General features: G+C 44.4%; 1 protein-coding gene across 2 annotated transcripts in view; it reads right to left on the bottom strand.

Moving 5' to 3' along the window:
* The window catches only part of LOC106580772 (exocyst complex component 3-like protein 2), a 37,702-nt gene that overhangs the window by 12,496 nt on the left and 3,793 nt on the right, over positions 1-21,413 (bottom strand). The window contains exons 1-3 of one of the 2 annotated variants that reach the window (XM_014162169.3): positions 18,531-18,838; positions 14,203-14,677; positions 13,859-14,085 (exon numbers count right to left, since the gene is read on the bottom strand). In XM_014162169.3, coding sequence (XP_014017644.2) covers positions 13,859-14,085; positions 14,203-14,657 — 682 coding nt within the window. In that variant the 5' untranslated portion in view covers positions 14,658-14,677; positions 18,531-18,838. Of the gene's footprint in view, positions 1-13,858; positions 14,086-14,202; positions 14,678-18,530; positions 18,839-21,413 lie in introns of those variants that run through there. The other variant, XM_014162170.3, reaches the window with a different exon arrangement.

Below are 21,413 nucleotides of genomic sequence, written 5' to 3'. Positions count from 1 at the left end.
TTGAGGTAGTCTCAGTACTCAATCTTCCCTACCCTGGCAGTCATTCTGAATGCAGGTTGCGGGTGATTAGAAGTTAAAATTGTTGGACATCCTAACTCCTAACTGGCTGGATTCCAATAGGAATTACACATCACTTTGCAAGCCAGCTTAATGTGACTTGCAAGCGTGATGTGGTCTGTGTTAGGGTATAACTAGGCCATCAAAGAAAGGCCTATATATATATATATATATATATATCATAAGGCCTTTCTTTGATGGCTTATATATATACAGTACCAGTAAACATTTTGGACCCACCTACTCATTCTAGGGTTTTTCTTTATTTTTACTATTTTCTACAAGGTAGAATAATAGTGAAGACATCAACATTATGAAATAACACATATGGAATCATGTAGTAACCAAAGTAGCCACCCTTTGCCTTGATGACAGCTTTGCACGCTCTTGGTATTCTCTCAACCAGTTTGGAACCACCTGGAATGCTTTACCAACAATCTTGAAGGAGTTCCCACATATGCTGAGCACTTGTTGGCTGCTTTTCCTTCACTCTGCGGTCCAACTCATCCCAAACCATCTCAATTGCGTTGAGGTCGGTTGGTTGTGGAGGCCAGGTCATCTGATGCAGCACTCCATCACTCTCCTTCTTGGTCAAATAGCCCTTACACAGACTGGTTGTCCTGTTGAAAAACAAATGACAGTCCCACTAAGCGCAACCCAGATGCGATGGTGTATCACTGCAGAATTCTGTGGTAGCCATGCTGGTTAAGTGTCCCTTGAATTCTAAATAAATCACTGACAGTGTCACCAGCAAAGCACCGCCACACCATCACACCTCCTCCTCCATGCTTCACGGTGGGAACCACCCATGCGGAGATCATCCGTTCACCTACTCTGCGTCTCACAAAGACACGGCGGTTGCAACTACAAATCTCAAATTTGGATTTCCACCGGTCTAATGTCCATTGCTCGTGTTTCTTGGCCCAAGCAAGTCTCTTCTTCTTATTGATGTCCTTTAGTAGTGGTTTCTTTGCAGCAATTCGACCATGAAGGTCTTATTCACGCAGTCTCCTCTGAACAGTTTATGTTGAGATGTGTCTGTTACTTGAACTCTGTGAAGCATTTATTTGGGCTGCAATTTCTGAGGCTTGTAACTCTAATGAACTTATCCTCTGCAACAGAGGTAACTCTGGGTCTTTCTTTTCTGGCTCATGAGAGCCAGTTTCATCATAGCACTTGATGGTTTTGCGACTGCACTTTCAAAGTTCTTGATATTTTCCGTATTGACTGACCTTCATGTCTTAAAGTAATGATGGACTGTCGTTTCTCTTTGCTTATTTGAGCTATTGTCGCCATAATATGGACTTGGTCTTTTACCAAATAGGGCTAGCTTCTGTATCAAATCAAACCAAATCAAATTGTATTGGTCACATACACATGGTTAGCAGACATTAATGCGAGTGTAGTAAAATGCTTGTGCTTCTAGTTCCGACAGTCCAGTAATATCTAACAAGTAATCTAACAATTTCCCAACAACTACCTAATACACACAAATCTAAAGGGGTGAATGAGAATATGTACATATAAATATATGGATGAGCGATGGCCGAGTGGCATAGGCAAGGTGCAATAGATGGTATAAAATACAGTATATACATATGATGTGAGTAATGTAAGATATGTATACATTATTAAAGTGCCATTATTTAATGTGGCATTGTTCAAAGTGACTAGTGATCCATTTCTTAAAGTGGCCAGTGATTGGGTCTCAATGTAGGCAGCAGCCTCTCTGAGTTAATGATTGCTGTTTAGCAGTCTGATGGCCTTGAGATAGAAGCTGTTTTTCAGTCTCGGTCACAGCTTTGATGCATCTGTACTGTCCTCGCCTTCTGGACGGTAGCAGTGTGAACAGGCGGTGGCTCGGGTGGTTGTTGTCCTTGATGATCTTTTTGGCCTTCCTGTGACATCGGGTGCTGTAGGTGTCATGGAGAGCAGGTAGTTTCCCCCGGTGATGCGTTGTGCAGACCTCACCACCCTCTGAAGAGCCTTGTGGTTGAGGGCGGTGCATTTGCCGTACCAGGCTGTGATACAGCCCGACAGGATGCTCTCGATTGTGCATCTGTAAAAGTTTGTCAGGGTTTTGGGTGACAAGCCAAATTTTGTTAGCCTTCTGAGGTTGAAGAGGCGCTGTTGCTCCTTCTTCACCACACTGTCTGTATGGGTGGACCATTTCAGTTTGTCTGTGATGTGTACGCCGAGGAACTTAAAACTTACCACCTTCTCCACTGTTGTCCCTTCGATGTGGATAGGGGGGGTGCTCCCTCTGCTGTTTCCTGAAGTCCACAATCGTCTCCTTTGTTTTGTTGATGTTGAGTGAGAGGTTGTTTTCCTGACACCACACTCCGAGTGCCCTCACTTCCTCCCTGTAGGCTGTCTCGTCGTTGTTGGTAATCAAGCCCACTACTGTTGTGTCGACTGCAAACCTGATGATTGAGTTGGAGGCGTGCATGGCCACGCAGTCGTGGGTGAACAGAGAGTACAGGTGGGGGCTGAGCATGCACCCTTGTGGGGCCCCAGTGTTGAGGGTCACCGAAGTGGAGATGTTGTTTCCTACCTTCACTACCTGGGGGCGGCCCATCAGAAAGTCCAGGACCCAATTGCACAGGGTGGGTTTGAGACCCAGGACCTCCAGCTTGATGATGAGCTTGCAGGGTACTATGGTGTTGAATGCTGAGCTGTAGTCAATGAACAGCATTCTTACATAGGTATTCCTCTTGTCCAGATGGGATAGGATAGTGTGCAGTGCGATGGCGATTGTATCGTTTGTGGACCTGTTGGGGCGGTATGCAAACTGAAGTGGGTCTAGGGTGGCCGGTAAGGTGGAGGTGATATGATCCTTGACTAGTCTCTCAAAGCACTTCATGATGACAGAAGTGAGTGCTACGGGGCGAGTAGTCATTTAGTTCAGTTATCTTTGTCTTCTTGGGTACAGGAACTATGGTGGCCATCTTGAAGCATGTGGGGACCGCAGACTGGGATAGGGAGCGATTGAATATGTCCGTAAACACACCAGCCAGTTGGTCTGCACATGCTCTGAGGACGCGGCTAGGGATGCCGTCTGGGCCAGCAGCCTTGCGAGGGTTAACACGTTTAAATATTTTACTCAGGTCGGCCACGGAGGAGGAGAGGGGGGCACAGTTCTTGTTAGCAGACCACAACAGTGGTACTGTATGATCCTCAAAGAAGGTGTTTAGTTTGTCTGGAAGCGTGACGTCGGTGTTCGTGACGTGGCTGGTTTTCATTTTGTAGTCTGTGATTTCCTGTAGACCCTGCCACATACGTCTCGTATCTGAGCCGTTGAATTACAAATACACTTTTCCCCGTACCAGCATTTTGCTTGTTTGATTGCCTAGCGGAGGGAATAACTATACTGTTTATATTCAGCCATATTCCCAGACCTCTTTACATGGTTAAATGCGGTAATTCACGCTTTCAGTTTCGCGCGAATGCGGCCATCCATCCACGGTTTCTGGTTAGGGTAGGTTTTAGTAGTCACAGTGGGTACATCATCTGCAATGCACTTCTTTATGAACTCACTCACCGAGTCAGCGTATAGATCAATGTTGTTCTCTGAGGCTGACTGGAACATATCCCAGTCCGCGTGATCATAACAATCATGAAGCTTGGATTCCGATTGGTCAGACCGGCATTGAATGGTTCTAGTCACTAGTATATCCTGTTTGAGTTTCTGCCTATAAGACCGTAGGAGCAAGATGGTGTCGTGGTCGGATTTGCCGAAGGGAGGGCGGGTGAGGGCTTTGTATGCATCGCGGAAGTTAGAGTAGCAGTGATCGAGTGTATTACCCCCGCGCGTAGTGCAATCAATATGCTGATAGAATTTAGGTAGCCTTGTTCTCAAATTTTCTTCGTTAAAATCCCCAGCTAAAATAAATGCAGCCTCCGGATATATGTTATTCAGTTTACATAGAGTCCAGTGAAGTTCCTTGAGGGCCGTCTTGGTGTCTGCTTGAGAGGGAATGTACATAGCTGTGATGATATCTGATGAAAATTCTCTTGGGTGATAATATGGCCGGCATTTGATTGTAAGGAATTCTAGGTCGGGTGAGCAGAAGGACTTGAGTTCCTGTATGTTATGATTACACCATGAGTTGTTAATCATGAAGCATACACCCCCGCCCTTCCACTTCCCAGAGCGGTATTTATCTCCGTCGGCGCAATGCATGGAGAAGCCCGGTGGCTGAACCGATTCCGACAACATATCCAGAGAGAGCCATGTTTCCGTGAAACAGAGAATGTTACAATCTCTGATGTCTTTCTGGAAGGCAACCCTTGCTCGAATTTCATCTACCTTGTCAAGAGACTGGACATTGGCGAGTAGTATACTCGGGAGCGGTGAGTGATGTGCACGTCTACGGAGCCTGACCAGGAGGCCGCTCCGTCTGCCCTTTCTGCAGCGCCGTTGTTTTCGGTCGGCTTCTGGGATTAGATCCATTGTCCTGGGTGGTGGTCCAAACAGAGGATCCGCTTCAGGAAAGTCGTATTCCTGGTCATAATGTTGGTAAGTTGACATCACGCATATATCCAATAGTTCTTCCCGGTTGTATGTAATAAGACTTAAGATTTCCTGGTGTAACAATGTAAGAAATAATACATAAAAAAAAAAATACTGCATAATTTCCTACGGACTCGAAGCGAGGCGACCATCTCTACGACCACCCCTACCTTGTCACAACACAACCGATTGGCTCAAACGCATTAAGAAGGAAAGAAATTCCACAAATGAACTTTTAACAAGGCACACTTGTTAATTGAAATGCATTCTAGATGACTACCTCATGAAGCTGGTTGAGAGAATGCCAAGCGTGTGCAAAGCTGTCATGAAGGCAAAGGATGGCTACCTTGAAGAATCTCAAATATAACAAATACTATATATATATCTATATATATGGTCAGGGATGAGTTGATGAGGGAAGTGAGGAAGTGTACAGACAGCTCAAGAGGTATGTTTAGATATAAAAATGCTTGGTTTAAATGTAATCTGGCACCTTATGATAATATCATGATTATGTATTCATTAGGATGAGATGATATGTGCCTGTATTGATGCTGTGTGTTATGATCCCATGTACTGTGTTGTAACTTCAATGTAATATCCTAGGCATGTTCGTGCAGTATATTAAGATGTGTGATTTATAGCAGTCAGAATAAAACCCTCATTATAATGAAAATGTAACGGGTAAAGAGGTATGCTTAGATAACTAATGCAGAAAAATATACTATTTTTACATAGCGATTATGGCTGTAGATTGCAGGAAAAAGCTTTCCTCACATACTTCTTGCCACCTCTAAAACAATGGGTGCATGACGACCCGGAGACCAAGCCCTACTTTATGGCTTTGATTCAGTCCGTGGTTTTGCCGCCCTAATGTAATTGGCTCCTTGAGTCCTTTTCACTTGACCTCACTCACTGAATGCAATTGTGGAACGGAACAGACCCTTTTTTTAGAGATATTGTGCAAAACACTGTGGCTCATTTACATCGTTCATTCCAATAAACAGTCATAAGTGCCATCCTTTTACAGGAATACACCCTTCAGGTACTGATGTTTTTCTAGAGCAGAGAGCTTTGAAATGCTCTTCTTGTCTGGGCCCCATGAAGTGTATACTGCGATAACATTTCAGACCAAAGTTCAGTCAGTTTTTATCTGATGGCAAAGTACCCATGTTGATTAACTTATTGGTGGTTATGGGAGTTGGCAGGCAAAAGTGCCTCACCACATTTTTTTAATTTAACCTTTATTTAACTAGGCAAGTCAGGTACGAACAAATTCTTATTTACAATGACGGCCTACACCGGCCAAATACAGACGACGCTGGGCCAACCGCCCTATGGGACTCCCAAACACGGCCAGTTGTGATACAGCCTGGATTCAAACCAGGGTGTCTGTAGTGTCGCCTCTACCACTGAGATGCAGTGCCTTCGACCGCTGCGCCACTCGGAAGCCCATTGTGGGATCCGGCGGGCAACTAAAGCATAGCAGAAGTTCAAGAGGACATTAGGACAAATGGGGAACAGTCTCACATTCTAAGTTGCTTATTAACTGACCAATCCAAAGATCAGCCATCGGCAGAGTGTTCCCAGTACCTGAAAGTGTTCCCAGTACCTGAAACAGGTGGATGGAGGAAGCTTTCCAATCATACCTACAAAGCAATAAAGCTAGCATTATGTATATTTCAATACAGACATATTTAAAGCTTCTAAGCTCTATACGGCAAGGAACACGTCAAGGTATATATTATCAGGTTTTACCACACCAATAAACCAAACCGTTTTATGACTTACAGAGAACTAGTTATGGGTCCAAGCTATCAGAGTACGGGACAACTACACCTTTATAAAGCCAACTCCTCCATTCAAAGCAACTAACTACAGTTTGAAAGAAACCTATTGAATGCTTCATTGTGTAACATGCAGTTGAAGTCGGAAGTTTACATACACCTTAGCCAAATACATTTAAACTCAGTTTTTCACAATTCCTGAAATATAATCCCTGTAAATATTCCCTGTTTTAGGTCAGTTAGGATCACCACTTTATTTTAAGAATGTGAAATGTCAGAATAATAGTAGAGAGAATGATTTATTTCAGCTTTTATTTATTTAATCACATTCCCAATGGGTCATAAGTTTACATACAGTCAATTAGTATTTGGTAGCATTGCCTTTAAATTGTTTAACTTGGGTCAAATGTTTCAGGTAGCCATCCACAAGTTTTCCACAATAAGTTGGGTGAATTTTGGCCCATTCCTCCTGACAGAGCTGGTGTAACTGAGTCAGGTTTGTAGGCCTCCTTGCTCGCACATGCTTTTTCAGTTCTGCCCACACATTTTCCATAGGATTGAGGTCATGGCTTTGTGATGGCCACTCCAATACCTTGACTTTGTTGTCCTTAAGCCATTTTGCCACAACTTTGGAAGTATGCTTGGGGTCAATGTCCATTTGGAAGACCCATTTGCGACCAAGCTTTAACTTCCTGACTGATGTCTTGAGATGTTGCTTCAATATATCCACATACTTTTCCTGCCTCATGATGCCATCTATTTTGTGAAGTGCACCAGTCCCTCCTGCAGCAAAGCACCGCCACAACATGAAACTTCCACCCCCTTGCTTCACGGCTGGGATGGTGTTCTTCGGCTTGCAAACCTCCCCCTTTTTCCTCCAAACATAATGATGGTCATTATGGCCAAACAGTTCTCTTTTTGTTTCATCAAACCAGAGGACATTTCTCCAAAAAGTACGATCTCTGTCCCCATGTGCAGTTGCAAACCGTAGACTGGCTTTTTTATGGCAGTTTTGGAGCAGTGGCTTCTTCCTTGCTGAGCGGCCTTTCAGGTTATGTCGATATAGGACTCGTTTTACTGTGGATATAGATACTTTTGTACCTGTTTCCTCCAGCATCTTCACAAGGTATTTTGCTGTTGTTCTGGGATTGATTTGCGCTTTTCGCACCGAAGTACATTCATCTCTAGGAGACAGAACGTGTCTCCTTCCTGAGCGGTATGACGGCTGTGTGGTCCCATGGTGTTTATACTTGCATACTATTGTTTGTACAGATGAATGTGGTACTTTCAGGCATTTGGAAATTGCTCACAAGGATGAACCAGACTTGTGGAGGTCTACAATTCTTTTTCTGAGGTCTTGGTTGATTTATTTTGATTTTCCCATGATGTCAAGCAAAGAGGCACTGAGTTTGAAGGTAGGCCTTGAAATACATCAACAGGTACACCTCCAATTGACTCAAATGATGTCAATTAGCCTATCAGAAGCTTCTAAAGCCATGACATAATTTTCTGGAATTTTCCAAGCTGTTTAAAGGCACAGACAACTTACTGTATGTAAACTTCTGACCCACTGGAATTGTGATACAGTGAATTATAAGTGAAATAATCTGTCTGTAAACAATTACTGGAAAAATGACTTGTGTCATGCACAAAGTAGATGTCCTAACCAACTTGCCAAAACTATCATTATTAACAAGAAATTTGTGGAGTGGTTGAAAAATGAGTTTTAATGACTCAAACCTAAGTGTATGTAAACTTCTGACGTCAACTGTACATGGAATGTTATTGTGTTACAATAGTTTACTCAAAAGAAAACTCAAAGAGTTGTTTACACATTCTGTGTGATAAGTGCAAGGTCTGGTATTTACAGTCATTACACAATGTGATGAGAGGGGTTAGTGTAGTGAATCACTGTGTCCTAGAGTGTTTGGAGATGCTTGTCTCAGCATACCGGCCAGCCCAAGTGAGGTGACTGGAGCATAGCACTTGGAGGAGAAGGAAACTGTCGGATGAGGACCAGGAGGAGTCAGCCATGTCTTTTACTGTCTGCTAATGATTGGGCTGCTGTGTGTATCATCATCAGGTGTCAAACTCAATAAGGCTCCCGATCTGCTTGCATAGCTCATTTGTGGCTCTGGACAGCCGGATAGCAATTCACATGCTGTTGTCCTGCATAGCCCAGCAGCATGGCAGGAAATGATGTAATTTCCCACTCCTCCAGTCCAGTGGCGTGGTAACTGAACACAACGACCCCAGGAAAAGGGGCAGGGAGGTGTGGGGCTGGGGCGGTGACATGACACCACTTTGGGGGACTCTCTCTTATAGGCCTATGAAGCACATCGCACCACTGCTATGGTGCGTCACAGATCAGCTGTGTAAATAACCGTCCCTCTCTCTCTGTTTGGGGCACCGCACGGCTTCCAGGAGCCTTTGCAGTGCTGAGTTGCCCATTTTTTCTCCCATAAAGGAACTAGAGGATGCGGGGGCGCTCCGCTTCCGGCCTGCCGCCTTGCTCATCCTTCCCTGTCCCGCTTGAGGAAGAGAAGTAGCGCCCAACGATGCCATGGCTCCGCCGATACCCCTCCCCCCAACAACACTCCATCATGGCCAAAGTTGCCTGCCAACGCAGCGGAAGGACATCTAAATATAAAACACAATGCAGCCAGGCACATCTCCCTTAAAGAGAGTGGGAGGTGGAAAATGACTGTTCTTCCTCCCTTTAGGAGGACACCACGTCTTCCACATGATGGGTGTCTCCCCCCAGACAGAGCCCTCAGCCCGGGCGTTACCTGTCACATGATGTAGCTGGTGGTGACGTGTCACAGAGAGGGTGTAACTGTGTCACCCACTGGGACGATTAGTCCGCCGTGGCTCAGCCTGCGCCCAATCACCACGTTAAGGTGAGAGGTCAGTGGCCCTCATGTTTAGTAGAGATGGGGGAATTTTTAGAGACCCAAAACGCACCAGAACTGGATTGCCAGATCTTTGACGGCCTATCCAGGAGTCATTAAAAGCACGGATTGGCCTGGAATGGGCAGTTCCACAGATTCTTAGCTAAGCTATACAGAACAGGCGAACACTTGTCTTTTGTTCCAAGGCACTTTCCCTCTAAGCCTGTCATAAGCAACAAACCCAGCTAATGTATAGCAGTGGCACCACCCTTCCTTATTGAAAACTACAAAAGGTATAATGTTGCGAGGGCCGCCTATGGGATCTATGAAGGCTTACATATTATGTAACTTTACCTTGAGGTATTTAGGGGGAAATTTGGGGCTTTTTTATTCCCAAAGGGAGTAAAATAAATTCTTCACTCAAATAAAAGCACTGACTGAGCAAGATATGTAGTGTACTCTCTTTTCAAATTATGCAGGGTATCAACGCACCTGCAGAACTGCCATTGAGACGCTCTCCAGTCATGCTGCTCAGAGCCTAGCAGCACAGAGGGTTATATTGTCCGGGGGTGTCAAGCATGAAGTAAAATATGAGCCTCCTTCCTGGACTGCAAAACTACAGTTCTCTCTGCAGTGAATTCAAAGCAGCATCATATGGTCCCCTTAAACTGTACGTCTAAGATCTAAGACCCCCATCTACGCCCACCACCTCCTCAGTCCTCTGCAGGCTTTCTATGGGTACTGTATGTGGACACCTGAGCTCTAGAACCTCCTCTCCTATTCTCTGGTACCCATTCAGCCTTTATCTAGACAGAAGCAGCCTAGCCTGGTCCCAGATCTGTTTGTGCTGTCGTAAAGCCAACTGCTATGGTTGTTGTCAATGCCAAACAGACATGGGACCAAGCTAGAGGCAGCCTGCCCGCCTTCACATCTAAGCGTGTGCGATCCAAAAGCAAAAAATCAAATAAGCAGAGGAGCATCTAACAACCTTCCCACAGCTCCACCAAAATCCCCCATATTCCTGCAGGCACAGCTGGGTCAAATCTGTTCCCCCCTTTCCTTCCTACCCTCTCCTTCCATCCCTTTCTCCACAATCCTAAGCTCAGCCACAACAAAGCAAACCTGGCCCTGTCCTGGCCATGTCCTGAGAAAGCCTTTGGTCCCAGGCAAGCCCTCCAGGCCTCGGGTTGTCCCTCTGGATGGAGAGTGACATGGCGTCCATGTGAAGTGAGCGGCGGCCCAGAAACAAAGAGGCCTCCTCCCCAGCCACTCCCTCCCGTCAGCACACGCCCCGGCAGGGCTGGGACTGATCACATTAACTCATCCTGGGAGTCAATAGTGCACTGCACTCAAATTCCCCTTTCTCCTCATTGCTCTGGACATTCAACTGACACTGACATAACAAACACTAATCGGATCATAGGAAAAGTGCTCTGCCTGGGTTGTCACTCTGGCAGAAAAGGCAGCTCTGCCCAGTTTGAATATTGTTTTTTTTACCAACTGATTGCTCGTTATACTGTTTTTTCTATTTGCTGGCATAGTGAGGTATGAAAACACGTGTTACTTTTGGCACACGGAAACTTGAAACTGACTGTGTTACAGCTGGTGTGTTTCAAGGTCATATATTGAATATGAGAGGAAGCAGCATGCATTTCATCATGGCTAATATAGCCATTTGTTGCTAGGATCCTGAGCTGGACACAGTTTTCACACCAGTTACTGCAGGACATGAGCCAGGGCTAGTTAGGGTTTTATGGTCCAGGGGCCTTGGGGTTGTCATTTGGCAAAGCCTGGAAATCATTCACTAGGCTGTGGCATGCACCTCCTATATGGCCCTGTTATCAAGGCGCTCTCGGATGCCGTCTGGACCGCTGTGAACTCAACCCGATGTGGACGCACCCAGCCAATCAGAGGAGTATGACACACAGAGATTACGACTACCATGTTAGCTGGGTAACCAGAGATGATGGGGAAAGTGGGTTGGAACAGGAGGCTGTGGGCTGAGGGCTTGGTCAGAATATGTTGTAATCTGACCCTAGCTTTCTGAATACCTGAGGCCAGGTTGGTTGCCACACTTATCTGATTGGAAGAAGACTGAAGGGAAAATCCCATGCGGAGGTACAGGGAGCAGTGTTGAGGTTGCTCTAGCTTTGTGCCCTTTCCCGCTATACATATTTAACTGCTTTACTTTCAAGGTACAGATGGGTTGCAAGATGTGCTGTGGTTTCAATACCTACCATGACTGCATTCTCTTTTCTATATTCTGTCTTGAATTATTTAGTATCAACACGCTGCATCTTTGATTGAGGGATCATTCAAATGTAGCTTTCAATACGTCTGAAACAGTTGGCAAATAATCTGAATAGTCACTCACTCTCCATTACTGAGGTATTTCCTGACACTTGAGCACAGCCATACAGTCTACTTAGCCGAGCACAGACTGTTTTCTTTCTGGAATGAATGCCACAGTACTGATGTCCGCAAACATACACCGTCCGTTCTGTCTTCCTTAGCTCCTGGCTCTTTTCTTTAAGGACCAGTCTAGAAACAAACAGCCTTAAGGAACAAAGGCTTGTTCCATGTTGAAGGAGGGGCCAACTCTTTACAGAGGGATGGTCTGGTGAGAATGTTACTGCTACTGCCATTAAACCATCTTGTCTTAATTGTTTTATTTAACTAGGCAAGTCAGTTAAGAAGAAATTCATTGGGTTAACTGCCTTGTTCAGGGGCAGAATGACAGATGTTTACCTTGTCAGCTCGGGGATTCCATCCAGCAACCTTCCTTTAGAAGACAATGATGGTGTTAAATATTTACCAGCTTCAACATAACCCTGAAAAGACCTTTAAAGTAGAAGTTTCAGTTTTGTAGAATAAGGAAATGAATCTAACAAGCTATGACTGAAAGAAACAAGAGTTCCCTACTGGTCATGTCTTTGTGATTTAAGGGGGCTTACAACCACCGTCACTGTTCTGCTGCACAACAGTTTGTGCTGACAGCTGAGAGAACAATGCCAGAAAGAGCCGTGTTTTCCCCTAACAAACACGGTCAAATAAACAAATATAACGCCTCTTCGCTGTGGGTCAGCTGGCGGGAGGGGGGGTGGGTGGTTCATCCAAGAAATAACACACATGGTCGAAAGAACCAGAGTGGAGCACGCATCCCATTCCTCCTCCGTGGATCCCTCTTTCATCACTCTCTTCGTACGGCACTCATGCATGGATCCCCGGGGCGAGGTGTAATGGTGTAAAGCTTTGATATGACAGCCTGTATGGCTGAATTTCTAAGGCGATAAGGCCATTCTGTCCTGCTTCACTAGTCTCAGATACGTCATGGGGCCCAGTGGCGCAGGTAAAATGGCATGAACATGGAGAAGCAGCGTCTATATAAAGTCTCAGAATGTGTGACATGTCCTCTGGGTCACATCAATGGAGGCATGAAGTCAACAGCCTGTAAACAACACATCTCAGTGATATTTTGAGCGTGATACGATGGTATTTGGACTGCTTGCTTAGTGAAAGGCCAGAACAAAGAGCGAACATGTCTGATCCTGAGCTCTCAGCAGTTTCTATGTGCTGTTGGTGAAGCTGGTTAAATGGACTTGTGCATTCTTTATAAAACTTTTTTTTTTTAAATGGGGCTGTTGCTATCGCCTTATCTTTACTCTTCACACAGAGAGACAGGCACATCCTGTTGGTATTAAACATGAAAGCTGATCTCTAGCCATGCTGACATGGTGGAATACCATTACTGAGTGCCCTCACGCTATCCCAAACGTTAAGCTCTGGATTATTAAATTCAGACTCAAGGAATCAAGTTCTATGCTTTATAAAGATTTAAAAGACCTATCATTAGAAAATGATTAGTGTATAATAAGGATTCAATAAAAAAAGTCATTTTCCAGCAGTGGTTATTCTAAGCAGAATGGAGTACATTTTCCAGCAATTGTGTTAACTGTAGTCTTTCATACCGGAGATGCAATTTAATGAACAAAGGTGGGGGACGGAGCAGCACATATTCCATGGAGAGGAAGGCCAGTGTAATAGTGAATAAAGCCCCACAACCTCATCTTACATCAAATATTTCTGTGGGAAACCCTTTGGTTGGTCCTCCTGCATGGGAATGACCGCATCTCTCAGCAGTGGCCTAGTTGGACCTGGTCTCCTCTATCCCAGCGACATCTTTCTCCCATTGTTTCCAAAGTGTTCAAAAATAGCCCAGACATTGAGACATTCATAACATCATCTCTGTTGTGAAAATAGTAACATACTGCAGAGAATATAGCGGGAAGGATTGTTTACTGGAAGGGAGGCTGACACTGTTTTGTGATAGACCTGTGAAACATGGAATGCTCAGCTGAACTGAAGTAAACCTTGGCCATAACTATCAACTAACTGTTTGGGTTATTATCAGCCATGATCTCCATTCATTTTAACAGTATCTTATCTCTTGAAATGTAATGGGGAGATAGCATAACCTTACTTGTTCAGTTACCAATCAACAGTCATTGAAAGTCATCATAAGACCCCCCCGTTGGAATCATTCAGAGTGGATCCCAGTGTATACTGGCTGACCCTTAGTAACCCAGCACCCCACTGAGGGCTGTCCTTACCTGAGAGGGGCTCCCTTGGTTTCACCTCCTCCGCCACCTCCTCCTCCACCACTTCCTCTTCATGAGACGAGTGGTCGGCCATGGACTCCCTCTTCAGCTTACCCAGGCCCACCATCTTCATGAAGGAGATCCGGCGGCTGGAAGAGTCGCCCCCCTCGCTCTCTGAGCACAGCTCCCCGTTGGGCAGGCTTTCCTTGCGAAGGCTCTCCCTGCACTTCCCTGCAAATCTGTGCAGAGAAGAGGTGGAGTTAAGGGTTAAGGGGTTATGTTATAGGAGATGTGGGCTGAGCGCAACATCATCTACTAAGCCACTCCTCAACAGCTTTTCTCTACACCTCTCGTACCTGAGTAAGCTTCCCTCTGAGCTCCGTCGGCCCTTCTTCTTCTTCTCTGAGGTGGGGGTGCTTGCTACAGACCCCTGAGGGGAAGGGGTGGCAGTGCCCTTACTGCGGCCTGACATACGGAGTCCCTTGCCCAGCTTGCCCAGAGTCTTCAGCGGGGAGACGCCTCGGATGCGGTCCAGGGTGCCCTTGAACGAACTCTTCCCGCCACGTCTCTCCTCGTTCGCCTCGTTCTCATCCTCCTCGTCCTCGAAGGGGTTACGGTCTCGTGGCGCGCCCCCGTCCAGGAGTGAGTTCGCCTGAGCCCATTTCTCATTGTCACTGGGCTCCTCAAAGGCGCTGGATTTCAGGTTCAGGCTCATTTTGCGAAGGATCAGCTCGCCACGCGTGTTCTCTAACTCCCCGTTCACCCTGCTGCCTCCCTTCAGCCGCACTGGGAGGTTTTTGAGGATGGGCATGCTTCCACTTGGGGTTTAAACTAAGGAACAGAGAGGGAGAGAGCGAGGGAGAGGAAGAGATGTGGAATGATTACATAGGACCTCTTCCAAGAGATGCTTCCATTAAATTGGACCTGAATGAAACTGATAGCACAGTATGTCACACATCTTTCTTTGTTCATTTTAGTAGGCTACCTAATAACATTTTGTCTGATACAGCTAACGATACAGCTAACTCAGATATACAGTTTAAGATAACAGTCATCTGTTCACCCAATGTTATCGCCCTACCCTTGTGTCAGGTAATGGGAGAGTTCAGATATAGGATGGTTATCAGCAATCATTAATCATCTTTAAAGAGAGAGTCATCTGATAAAACATTAACAGGTAACCTTCTGCCTTACCACCCAAACAGGAATCACCATGGAAACCCCAACCCTGCTTCCGTTTGGGTGGGAAGACGGTTGTGAATAGATGTGCTATGCTATCATGGTCATGTGGCTGAGGTCCAGGATCTGGGCCTATTTTATTAGGTTTCAGATCCTTGTTCTACTTGTTTATGCGCTACAGTCTTTGATGCCCTTTGACCCTTTTCAAGAAAACATGTTTGTCCCTCTTCATGGGCTTCCTGCCACACCGAGCACCCTGGGATATTTACAGCTGGTGACAAGGGGAAGGGACAACGCTGAATCACTTCCTCCTTATGTGTATGTGTGTGCTCAACAAGCTTTGGGAAAATGAAGGAGACCGCTATTTCCGTGCCCTTATTTTGGGGAAATTGAAAGTGACCTCTGAGAACATTTGAGTGGAAAGTCCTGAATTGATCACTTGAAAACTCAAGAGACCTCTGCTCACCAGTTTACAATGTTCTCCTTCCTACTCCTACTGATACCTGATACAAACATAAAAAGTATTGATTTTGTTCTAATGAATAAAAATTCCTTGATGAATTCTGGGTAAACTATAAACTAAGTCAAACATTATGAATGATACGCTTGGATATAGCATATTCTAAAACACATTCCATATTAGATGAAAAAAATTACTTGATTTATGATGTTTCACAATAACGTGAATGGCCTTACACAAATTATTATGGTCAGGGCATTTTAAATTCCTAAAGAAGACCTATTGTTTTGTAGCTTCCCTAAGTGTTTTAGAATGACAGGGCTTCTGGATGCTTTTTCCATGTGGATAGCTGGGCATTCAAGGTTTCCATGTACAATCAGAGAGCCAACCTTCAGGGGAACCATACTGAGAATATTGTGATATTGTATAGGATCTTTATACACAGCTGAACTTATTTAGACCAGGTCGCCGGCTTGGAAAAAGACCCACCTGTCTAGAGAGGGGAAGTAACCATGGGGCAAAGGAAACTGCTACGACTGAAACATACAACTGATGACTGGTTTGTGGCAAGGGATATTATATAACAGTGAACCCTATCATTTTTGTTTACACAACATGAACTTAGCCTATACAATGGCTATATGAGTCCAATAGATGTGACCGAATAGGCCTGTACATGAATCTGGTTATAAATGTGATATTACACACCCTTACTAATGAAGTTAGATCTTGTCCATTTGGTTCCAGAAAACGCATATGATCAAACAACAAGAAGCAAGCGCAACTAGCGGCATGACAAGGAAACAAAAAAGATAGCGAATAGTTCTGCAAAGCAAATGATAGGCCTATCCTTGACCTTTAGTAGTCAACACAAAGCCTCATGAACAATGGCTTTCTAAATTCACAGACATCAACATGAAACGTGATGTTGACAACCCGAGTTACATAAGCATGTGGCATTGCAGACAGTTGGTGACACCAGCGACACGGATGTCTGATAAGCTTATGAGAGCGGCTGTAACAAGTGGTCCCGTGGACAGCCCTCCCTGTTGTTTATCCCGTGCTCTCCCACACCTCCTCATCTACTCAGCTACTAAAGCCACACTGCAATTCCTGCTCTAATTATAACCTAATCAGAGCTGCCATTATGAAAGCAGCGGTTAGATCACTGGGGGAGATACGGGGACCACTTTCCCAGACTAACTCCACTTCCTGTCTCGTCCAGGACCAAGTAGCAGACAAAAGGGACAGGTCCCCATTGGTCCCCTCCTCTCCACCTCTCCAACAGGCCAACAGCACAACTCACCAGCCAGGCCAGACATCTCTGTTTCGTTAACACACACTATCGAGGGTCTCATCTCTCTTGACACAGATAAACTTAAAAAGCTTGTACATTATGTCCTTCTGGATTGGCTGGATATGTATGATGCCAATGTGTTGTTTTTTAGCCATATCAACAAATAACACTATTTAATCTCATGTCTTGAATAGGCCTACACTCAGGCTTGACCTCCAGCTATTTAACATTTTAGAGACTTAGAAAAAGGCTTAGAATAAGTTTGAACTGTTGAACTGAACACAATAGTGTGTAATTAAAGACTTCACTTGGTCCAAAGTCCCCTCTCTGCAGACATCTTGTCTCTTCAGAAGGGAGAGAGTGGGCATCAGGCTACTGCAGAGAGGCCAGGCCTGCCGTCAAGATGTGGCAGATATGAGGGGCTCCGCTGCGGCTCCATTCTGGCCCAAGGCCACTCACTGAAGGCAGTGGTTAGAGGACAGGCCCAATATTGTTGGAAGGGTCCCAAATACATACGGTCTTGTATAACTTTCCTTGAGGACAGAAGCTGTTCTGAGAGTGACAGTGTAATGGAGACTGGCGACATGGGTAGGTGAATCCAATAAAACATATTAGCAGCATAGGAAATACCTGTATGAGTAAGTACGATTACTTTAGAAAGGCTGCTTTTTTTCTCAATTATTTCCTCATCTATGAGGTAAAATGTATCAACATGTGATTTCGCCCTTCAACGTCCTTGATTGGCCAGATTTCATCTCAATCAAGGCTTCCAATCTCAGTGTTGGCTTTGAACAATGAGCTCTAATACCTTGCCAATCATCAGGATCATATTAAAGGATGAAGCAAAGCAGTTCACTATCATATCAGCATTGCTCAGTTGCTGCAACAGTTAACACAATGGCTATGCGTGCCCTACAAGACTTCTGCAAAGATTGTGTTTTTTCCATGACACTTCCCTTATTTCAACATATTTAGGGCAGTAAATTGTTAACTGACACAGGGCTGGCTGTGAGCAGAGCTAAATGGGGGGAAGGGGGTAGATCTAAAGGGGGGGATTTTCTTCTGCAGGAAGTTTTGGGATTTTCTTCTGCAGGAATAAAATATGTCACAGTCAGCTCATTTAGAGTTCAGTTCTCCTGAGAGCACAGAGGAATAAATCATGAATCTCTTGAAAATGCTTGAGTTTATAAAGAGAGTTAATAAATCATATTTATTCGACAAAGGTTTGGCCTGAGTTGTCTCAGAATGAATATGATTTATTAACTGATCAGGTTAGTCTCTAACGCAGAACCCTGAGCTTGACTCTCTTTAGAAACTCAAGCATTTTCTAGAGATTCAGGAATGAGTTACATCCCTTAACTAGCTACAGATTGTAACACCAGATAATGTGTAATAAGTGTTCAATTGTCTATTATTACAATCTGTAGCTAATCCCAGACCAGAGTTTGTCATAGGCTACTGCCACAAAAATATAACACAAATGCTAAAAATCGGAGATGATCTCTGCAAATACCTTTCAATTAAAGACCCCCCAAAATATAGCACTTTATGTTTCATCATACACAACATAACAACACTGAAACGAATTCATACAATAGCAACGTCTAAATGTGTCACATTTCCCTAGACATTACTGTTTGTAGGTTAATGCCATTTGTCAATGTCATCAGTGTCAGTCTATTAGTGACAAAATCATAATGAATATCCAATATAAAACTGAGAAACACACAACAGATTAATCTACTTACATGATTCATGATTAGTCGCTAATTAAAAACATGCACCAAAAATACAAATAAAAGTGAAATCCTTGAGCTTGTCAAAATCAAGATAAGGTCGTCTCGTCAGGTGAGAGACTGCTGCGCTCAGTGCGCTGCGGAAAGTTCCATAAAGCTTCCACCCTTTATTTTCTGTGGGCTGGATTCTGGACTCCTCGCCTATCGCTGTCACTCGCAGCAGCCGCGTTGGCATCGCGCAAAAAGGCATTGACAACTGTGCGACTGAAGTCTCCAGAGTTGCTGTTAGAATCAAGTTCCTAAGTTTTATCTTACAGACTTGTAATGCCACTTTCCATTAAAATAGTATACATCCGCGCAATGGAAGAAAAAATATAGATGGGATTCCCCTTGAATTTCCAATTAGGTGCTACAGTAGACTACCAGTACCTGTCACATTATGACCCAGGATCAGCCAATATCATGAGCTTCTGGCAATCATCCCAACTGATGATTTATTAGGAATGTAGACAGTTTATTCACGAAAGAGATGCAGTATGAAATGTTATGTGTTATGCATTACATTATTGTGTTATGCAAGCCTACCTATCATGATGAGCATTGATGGCAATATTCAATGACGGATATTGTAGGGTAGGTGTTGTCATAGAGTTAGAATTTAATCCTAACAGGCTCCCTACACATATTTTTCCAAAAGAAAATGTCCGTTAACCTCCACAGGATTGGTGGGTCCCCGCTGGACAGTTGAGCTAACGTAGGCTAATGTGATTAGCATGAGATTGTAAGTAACAAGAAAATTGACCAGATATTGTCAGAAAGCTTAAATTCTTGTTAATCTAACTGCGCTGTCCAATTTACAGTAGCTATTACAGTGAAAGAATAACATGCAATTGTTTGAGGAGAGTGCACAGTTATGAACTTGAAAATGTATGAATAAACCAATTAGACACATTTGGGCAGTCCCGATACAAAATTTGGAACAGAAATGCAATGGTTCATTGGATCAGCCTAAAACTTTGTACATTCACTGCTGCCATCTAGTGGCCAAAATCTAAACTGCGCCTGGGCTGGAATAATACATTATGGCCTTTCTCTTGCATTTAAAAGATGATGGTACAAAAAAACTACAAAATAACGCATGTTTTTTTCTTTGTATTATCTCTTACTAGATCTAATGTGTTATATTCCCCTACATTCATTTAACATTTCCACAAACTTCAAAGTGTTTCCTTTCAAATGGTATCAAGCATATGCATATCCTTGCTTCAGGTCCTGAGCTACAGGCAGTTAGATTTGGGTATGTCATTTTAGGCGAAAATTGAAAAATAACGGGCGGATCCTTTAAGATTGAACATAAAAGTTCACCTTGTGCCTTGTGAACGAATGGGGCACACCCCTCAACAGGTCAATGCCCTGTCTCTGCCCTTCTCTCTAGCCTCACTGGCCTGTAAGTTGTCCAGAACAAACGGCCTCAGCACGCGCTGAAAGGAAGTCACTCAAATACAAATCAGTTCACTCTCAAAAAGACAATAGGAGTTGTGTACGAGTGCGTCTCGGCGGGATACATTTTATTTGTGGCAGCCAATAAGGACGCCATTGTTTGGAGCCGTGTTGGACGAAGCACCCCAGACAACATAAACCCCCGTTTTCCTCGCAATTCTGGCACCCAATATAAACATTGAGAAATCAGTTTGAGCCTGGGAGGCTGAGAGTACTGTAAACAATTGGGTAAAGCTTAGCCGCTGATGTATTGATGCATAAACAAAAGGATGGTCCGGAGAGTACCCTTTCAGCCTGGCTGACCTGGTAAACCATCTTAACATTCTACAAAGTTATGTCATGGGGGCAAGTCAGAGAGTCTAATACGCATTCATTACAAATATTTACTCTCCATAGCTGGTGGACACTTTAGAACAATCTAAAAGAAAAAGAAACGCACACCTATTAAGGCGAGGTGCTGGCTAGCGGAGTAGAAAACTTGAAAATAAGGGAGAGCTCAGATGCATCTGAGCTCCTAGAGTGTGCAGCTCTCCCTTATTTTCAAGGACACTTTAGAACAGCAATAGTTTCTTATAAGTGTTTTTTTGCACAACACTCACCAAACAAGCATCAACCTTTTAGGGATTTTGACTTTGAAAATGGATGGTGATACTGATTAACCTGGGCTGCCGCCGGACACAGACTCTGAACCGAAATAATGAGTGGCACCACCTTGGCTAAAGCAGTTGGCCTTCAGTTCTGGACAGTTGTGTACTCAGTTACCCCACCTCGCATAGTGCCAAGTCATGGTGGAATGCCATTATGCACAATAACTTATTAGTCAGGACCAATGAGTTGCATGAATATACACTACAGCAGGGGTGTCAAACTCATTCCATGGAGGGCCTGGTGTATGCGGGTTGAGAGTACTGCATGGATGAGAGTTGGAATGAAAGATATCATCTTTGCCACTTTTCAGCATTCCATTGAGTCAGTCCCCGCACGTCCTGTCCCAAACAGCCCGAACTAATCAATTACAGAGCAGCGATTGGATCTGTCTGAGTGGAAGCACTGTGAGCACACCACTAGTCAGGTCTGTTCCTGTTGATTGCCATGGGGGTGGTGAGAGGGACAGGAAACATGGCTCCTGGCAGCACATCTAAGGCCTGCCGTGAATACAGAGTGGCTATTTCACTGTGTGCCTTGGCTTCTATATGGAGGAGCCTGCAATTGGAGTGTATTTCAGGCTTTAGGGAACAGGAAATAGCAACACATAAGATTGCCTTCTTCATTGTTAAGTGCAACATTCTCTCTCTGTCTCTCCATCCTTTTCCCCAAGCTGTCACCACAGTCCACCTTGGCAGCGTTTCAACGGTTTCGCAACGGCCCCCAGCAGACCTGTTGGTTCATGTTGGA

This window comes from Salmo salar, chromosome 20, assembly GCF_965601325.2.
Source record: "Salmo salar chromosome 20, fSalSal1, whole genome shotgun sequence".
NCBI classification, from domain to species: domain Eukaryota; kingdom Metazoa; phylum Chordata; class Actinopteri; order Salmoniformes; family Salmonidae; genus Salmo; species Salmo salar.
The sequence above is the reverse complement of the archived record's forward strand: the minus strand, read 5'-3'. Positions and strand labels throughout refer to the sequence as shown.